Source organism: Carettochelys insculpta, chromosome 13, assembly GCF_033958435.1.
Source record: "Carettochelys insculpta isolate YL-2023 chromosome 13, ASM3395843v1, whole genome shotgun sequence".
Taxonomy (NCBI): domain Eukaryota; kingdom Metazoa; phylum Chordata; order Testudines; family Carettochelyidae; genus Carettochelys; species Carettochelys insculpta.
This window is the reverse complement of record NC_134149.1, coordinates 27,134,442-27,141,276: the sequence shown is the minus strand read 5'-3', so window position 1 is coordinate 27,141,276 and position 6,835 is coordinate 27,134,442. Positions and strand designations below refer to the sequence as shown.

The following is a 6,835-nucleotide window of genomic DNA, read 5'->3' as shown; positions in this document are numbered from 1 at the left end:
GCCAGCTTGCTGCCTGGTCCCTGGCTCCCCTCCCCTTGCTGGGCCACGAAACCGACCGGGCTGGTGCCCCCATCAGTTTCCCCGTCCCTCTCAGGGGCGGCACTCACCGCAACCCGAATCGCGCGCTTCGGGGGTTTACTGCACACCACAAATCTTAGCGTCGGCGGCGCTGCTGGAGGCCCGGCGCCGGGTGAGGGGAAAACACCTGTTTTCAGCCCTCCAGGCTGCGGAGGCGGCTCCATAACGCGACCCCACAAGTCTGCGAGAGGCTGACACGAGCCCCACCCCCACGGCGGGTTGTGGCGCTCTCCGGCGGCCAGCCGGGGCCCGAACGCCCGCGAGTGCCTTCCCCAGCAGCCCGGGCACGGTGATCTCAGCCGGCCAGGGCCAGACACGCGCTCCCGCGCAGCAGCCGCCCAACGCGGCGCCTCCGACACCCCGGCGGGGCCCCCGCCTCAGCGCGGCTCGTCATGCGGCGCGGGCCAAAAGGGAGGCAGCGGCGTAAGCGCAGCAGCTCCGTCGCGCGTGCCCGAGAGCAACGGGCGGAGGCGCTTGCGCGTGCTCAGCAAGCCACCTGGGGGGCGGGGCCTCTACTCTCCAGTCCCGGAAATGAGCAAGTCAGCTGAGCGGACGCCATGGAGCAAAGTAAGATGGCGTCTCCCAAGAGCGCGCCTAAGGATGCTCAGGTAACAGGGGGTCCCAGGGCGGATGTTGCGGCGCTGCGCTGCGCTGCTCCCTCTGCAGCCAGCCTGGCCTTGTGCTGAGCTGCAGCTCTCGTGAGGGGGGCGCCCTGGCAGGGGGATACCGGCGCGTGGTGCGATGGGCTCACGCCGTGCGTGTCTCGCCGAATGCAGGTGATGGCCCAGATCCTGAAGGACATGGGGATCACGGAGTACGAGCCGCGGGTCATCAACCAGATGCTGGAATTCGCGTACAGTAAGTTGTCAAAGTGCCAGAGACAGCGGTGTCCCCACCTAGGGAGCTGCGTGCGGGGCTGGGCCCCACTCGTGCGGGCTGGGGCCGCAGAGAAGGCGAGGGTGAGCCAAGGCCTGGGAAGACTGGAGTCTGATAGGAGTGGCAGTGATATAAGGCTGTGGAGCCGCGGTGGGCGACCTGTGCCAGTGATGTAAGAGGGTAAGGAAGATGGTCTCCCAGGACAGGGTAATATTGCTAACGGCACTTGCATAGCTAGAATTTGCAGATTGAAAAATAGCTGCGCTTTGATTGGCTACAGAGGCAAGTATATGGCTTTTATATGCATATGTGTATAAGAAGCGTGTACGTCTCCCTTCATGTGTGTCTGGGTTCACATGCCATTATCTGACACATCTGGTTTTGAACACTTGTAGACAAAATACTGGACTCAGTGGAGTTCTGGTCTCAGCCAGTACGTCATTTTGGTGTTCCTAACTGGTCAGTGTGGTACGGGGGGAAAAAAAAACCTTTGACATTTAGAAGGTTTGTGGCACAGTGTTATAGCTGCAGAGTTTCTCTTGTGGAATTTTTGCTTCCAGTTTTAACATAAGAGCAAAAGTAAAAATGAATGCATTGCTCACTTTTAAATAATATTTATATTAGAAACCTGCCACATTGGCACAACTGGTAGATTTTACTGATGAGATGCCCTGGATTGTGGCACTGATGGGAAGGATATTGTATGGTAGGCTCAGTACACATACACAGATGCTTGATAGTACAAATTTTTCTGTCTTACCCAAGTCATTGCTGCTGTTAGCTTTTCAAAAATATTTTGAAATATTTTAAAAATTTTAAAAATAATTGAAAAATATTTTGAAATATTTTAAAATGTTTTAAAAATATTTTGAAGGAAAAGTGGAGCTGTTGAACATAAAACTAGATGGGTATTTGGGAATTTATTGATACAGTCAGTCACCAAAACGTTTATTAAATATGACTAGACAGATGATTGATCTTTTGGTTCATGGCATGTGTATCAGAAAATAATTTTCTTGCATAGCTTTTTTAAAACATGTAGAGTATATGAAATTTGCTACATTTTTGTGAAAGGAGGTTGCTGTTTTTTTAAATACATGTTCACTAGGAGATATTGTTTTGTTCTTCCAAGGGTATGTGACTACTATATTGGAAGATGCAAAAATTTATTCAAGTCATGCTAAGAAATCCAGTGTTGATGCAGATGATGTGAGACTAGCAATCCAATGTCGAACAGACCAGTCATTTACCTCTCCTCCCCCAAGAGATGTAAGTAAATCTTCTTCAGAGAATCATAATGTAACAAAAATGTGGGTACAGGTATGTAACTATTTCTGCTCCTCTACCCTAGTTTTTGCTAGATATTGCAAGACAAAAGAATCAGACCCCATTGCCACTCATAAAGCCATATTCTGGACCCAGACTGCCACCTGATAGGTACTGTTTAACAGCTCCAAATTACAGACTTAAGTCCTTGCAAAAAAAGGTAAGAACTTTACCAAGCAAATGCAATTTTTGTTGATAATGACATTTTATTAAACATGTTAAAACTATTCTGTTTTTCTCAGTGTACAAACATAAATGATAGTACATGATGATAGAGATCTCTGGATGCTGAAGTATATTGAAATTCATTGTGGCAGTTGTCTCAAATTATTTGCTGCCTGCAAATATTCCTACTAGCTATTACCTTTTAATAGTGTGTGTAAAAGAGATTATTATTTAATTGTTAGATCATAGGATTTCAGGTTAAGTGCATCCTGTCAGCTCAGTTGAAATACTGGGTAAGACAGTCCTTGAAAATCAGACACACAATCTTAACAGAGCTTTCATAGGTAAAAAAAACTTCAAGACTTATCCTTTGATTGGTTTCTTTTTGCACAGGCCAAAGCGCAATGGGTTACAGTTTTGTAAAAGCAAATCAGAATACACTGTATTGCTGCTTATTAATATAATAGTATTTGGTCACCTGCATACAGTTACTAGTACAACAATTTTCAGTTTTACTCAAAACTGGTAATGCAGTTTCCATATAAACAATTGGTTGGTGTGTGTAATTACAATACTAAAATAGGCTAGTACTACCACAGTATTAAAACACTGCTATAACCAAAGGAGGAGAAACACTTCCCTTGTAAATGTCCAGTTTATAACACAGGTAAAAAAATTTCTTCCTGAGTCAAAACAAAGTTTAGAAGGTTTTAGTATATAAGTGGTGTATTTAAAATCTAAGTCTTTATTGTGTGGTGTCTTTTACACTTGTATAACTGAAATAGCTTCAGTTTTAAAAACGGGTATGATTCTGTGCTTTGTGCATAAACATGGTGGGTTAGTGGTTCCACCAGGAATCTCTGCTGAAGTGTAGCTCGTTCTGTGAGGAATTTTGAGAACCTCTCTCCCAGTGAGCAAATTCTGTGACAAAAGTTTTGCACTGCAATAGGCTCCATGTGATTACATGTTCATATTTTGTTGCAGAGGGCACATATGTTATCATAGAAATAACAAGGATTCTCAACACTGGTTAACTGATGGTTATAATCAGAATGAATGTGTTCTTTCTCTACAGGTCTCTTCCTCTGCAGGAAGAATAACAGTACCCCGACTCAGTGTGGGTGCTGTAAGCAGCAGACCTAGCACTCCTACTTTAGGTAAGAGAGAGCTCAGTTACAGTTTGCCATATTGACCGTGCTTAGGAAAAAAAAAAGTGAAACCTCTGGAACATTATTGAATTTTGAATACTGTTCTTGAGTTAATCATCCTGTAGAATGTGTTTTTTAAGGAACGGTAGATAACATCCAGCTCACCTTTCCAAAGAACTTTAATATTCTAACAATTAATGAGTTTTTAGAAGAGTGCAATTGAAAGTTTAAATGAAATTAAGTTTCTTTCTAAATCACAAAAGCTAGACCATTTTTATTTAGTACTCAGTAATGACATTCTTATATTTCTGAGCTGTTCTATAAAATGGAAACTATAGCACTTTTTCAGGAAAGAAAAATTAACTAGCTGAATAGCTTTTTTAAAAAACAAACTACATTCTGAATAGGGCTTACTCAATAAACTATAAATTGAAACAGATTTTACAGACTGAGTTATTTCAAATCAGAACATGTTGGGTATGTGCAGTCATCAATAAACATATAACTGTGCATGTCAGTACCTCTGTAATTGCATGTTCCTGTGGCTGAATTTTACCATTTATGTTCACACACACACACACACACACACACACACACACACACACACATTTATGTTCACACACAAACATTCATGCTGCTGCACACTGCTTACTCTGTATATCTGGCCATTGTTGGGATCTAGAGCAAACCTAGCTCTGAAGTATCAATATATATGGGTGGTTTTTTAAAGTAATATCTTTAAATTAATTACATAAAATGTCTCTAAACACTGATCTTACTGCTTTCACGTGGAAAAGAGTTCTGTATGTGCCTATACCAAATCCTCTAATGAAATTGTTGTATATTTCAGGAACTCCTTCAGCACAAACAGTAGCTGTTTCAACAAAAGTTGGCACTCCAGTATCACTGACAGGTCAAAGGTTCACTGTACAGATCCCAACCTCTCAGACAACAGTCAAGTCAGGTATGACAAGTTACAAAATACAGATGTCTCCACCACATCTTTAGAAGGCCATAAACATTGGTTGTTTTGGTTTTCTTTTATTGAGGCACAAGAGGTCTGCATGGTGGCTCTAGATGTTCTAACCCTACTGATGATGCAAGAGTTTAATGTTTATTTAATTAATTTGCTGTTTAAAAATCTAGGAAGCTACACAAAAAGAAAATTAAGACTGAAGAGTCAGGCATTCCAAAGGCATGAAATGCCAGAATTAAGCTTGCCTTTCCAACTTTATTTTGGTCCTCAATTATTTAGTCTTTACATAACTGGAACAAATGTACTCAAACCACTGTTAGCTTTACTTGGCTATTGCAACAATTCACTTACTGCTACTAAAAGGTAATTAAGGGTAGGTCTGCACAAAGCAACTGCTATTTCAAAATAGATGCTGTTAAGACTGGGAATAGCGCCTATTTCGAAATAAGCCATTATGCATCCAATGGCATTATTTCAACGTAGGCTCACTCTGTAAAGAAGATGTATTTTGAAATACATTTCTGTATGTAGCAGTGTTATTTCAAAATAGCTATTTTGGGATAGCTATTCTAGAATAGCTTATTTTGGAATAAGGATTCTGTGTAGACATATGCTGAAAGAATTCATACAGTAAAATTGTCATAGATCCTACTTAAAAATATCGATATTAAAAAAAAGACATGAATGGCAACTTATTTTAGGAACTAAGTCTGTTTAAAAACAAACAAACAAACAAACAAAAAACCCAAAGCGGCAACTACCGTACTACGATTAACCCAAAATGAAGGAAATATTGCAAATTTTCATTTAAGCTTTGCAACAAATCCATAGTTAGGTGACAGAAATTCCCCTTGAATGTTAGTGAAAATAAACAGAAGTAATAGCATCCAGCACGACTTTCTACTTTGGGATATTTATTACATGTCCTATAAATGGAAACTATATTTTCATAAGCTTGCAGTACTAATTGCTCTTTCTGTCCACGCCTTGAAGTTGCATTGTTGTGTGGGGATACAATGGCAGCTAACAAACTTTTTTTCTTTTCCTTTTAATACAGCAACACCTACTACCCCTACAGTTCAGAATGTTCTGATTAATCCTTCACTAATTGGATCAAAAAACATTCTTATTACTACAAATATGGTATCGTCACAGAATGCAGCCAATGAGACAAATCCATTGAAAAGAAAGCATGAAGATGATGACGATTATGATAATTTGTAAAGGAATACAGTCCAGTCTCCATATATTTTCAGAGGTGTGATTCATATTGAGTCTGATGCTGAGTTGGAACTTGCCAAAAGGTTCACAAATTGTGACAAACTGTGTAAATATTCAGAGTTAATGGAATCGGGAGAATATTGCTAAATAAAGACACTGCAATAAAAGTTGATTTTAACTTTCTCTGTGGTTCAAAATATCTTTTGATGCTCACACACGATATATTATTTTTGTTTCTGTCTTGTATCATAGTTATGTACATTGTTCCAAAATATTGTTTTTTCTCTCCTCTTGACTGTCTTCTGTAATTTATCTTTGAAAGAGCAGTTTTTGCCCATGTTTTTCTTCCCATAGTGTCTTATATGAGAATTTTTAGAATGGATTCAAGACGTAGGTGTAGGGTTTCAAATAACTTTTTATTAACTAGGTTTGAAGTTCGTGTCATGTTTTAAATAACCAAAAAAGTTTTTGGTTTAATGATCATTGTCTAGTTCTTGAGAACATTCTTTTTGTGTTCCTGAGCTGCCTCTACTTTGTTGTTATTAAAGTAAATAATCTGCTTTTTGAGATGAACTGTTTTCATGCCACCCCAAATCTGGAATACCATAATTTACCTTATAAAATACAGCTATGCTGGACCTCATTTAAGTGTAGATGTGTACGATGCTTGGTTGCTGTGGTCCCGAGGTTGACACAGTGAATTTAGAACATCAAAAATGCACCTACAGTACTTCAAAGTAGCCAGCAGAGAGTCTTCATGCATTTTCCCTTACTTCAAGCCCAACTCTGAAGTAGGGAGCCCAACTTCAGAGTCCTTACTCCATTGCCAAGAATGGAGTAGTGCCCTAGTTAACTTTGAAGTAGGGTGTATGTAGATGTTCAACTTCTAAGTTAACTTCCAAGTAAGGGAAAATGTGTGTAGACTCTCTGCTGGCCACTTGAAAGTAAGCAACTTCAAAGTCATTTTTGTAGTGTAGACGCAGCCAAGGGCTAGTGAGTAAAAAGGAGGGAGGGTAGTATATAATGCTTATGTTTTTGATTCGCT

At 40.5% G+C, this 6,835-nt stretch overlaps 1 protein-coding gene across 1 annotated transcript; it reads left to right on the top strand.

Moving 5' to 3' along the window:
- Positions 1–611: 611 nt before the first annotated feature.
- Positions 612–5,973, top strand: TAF9B (TATA-box binding protein associated factor 9b). The gene is made up of 7 exons (XM_075007825.1): positions 612–686; positions 855–936; positions 2,087–2,223; positions 2,306–2,440; positions 3,521–3,602; positions 4,444–4,557; positions 5,627–5,973. Exons 1-7 carry the CDS (start codon positions 636–638, stop codon positions 5,791–5,793), a joined length of 768 nt encoding a protein of 255 aa, XP_074863926.1. The 5' UTR covers positions 612–635; the 3' UTR covers positions 5,794–5,973.
- The last annotated feature ends 862 nt before the right edge of the window (positions 5,974–6,835 follow it).

Bases quoted from the DNA above. Each gene is read 5' to 3' on its own strand.
- TAF9B (XM_075007825.1), top strand. From the start codon at position 636: ATGGAGCAAAGTAAGATGGCGTCTCCCAAGAGCGCGCCTAAGGATGCT. The intron at 687-854 runs GTAACAGGGGGT...CGCCGAATGCAG, and splicing joins GCGCGCCTAAGGATGCTCAG to GTGATGGCCCAGATCCTGAA. The intron at 2,224-2,305 runs GTAAGTAAATCT...CCTCTACCCTAG, and splicing joins CCTCTCCTCCCCCAAGAGAT to TTTTTGCTAGATATTGCAAG.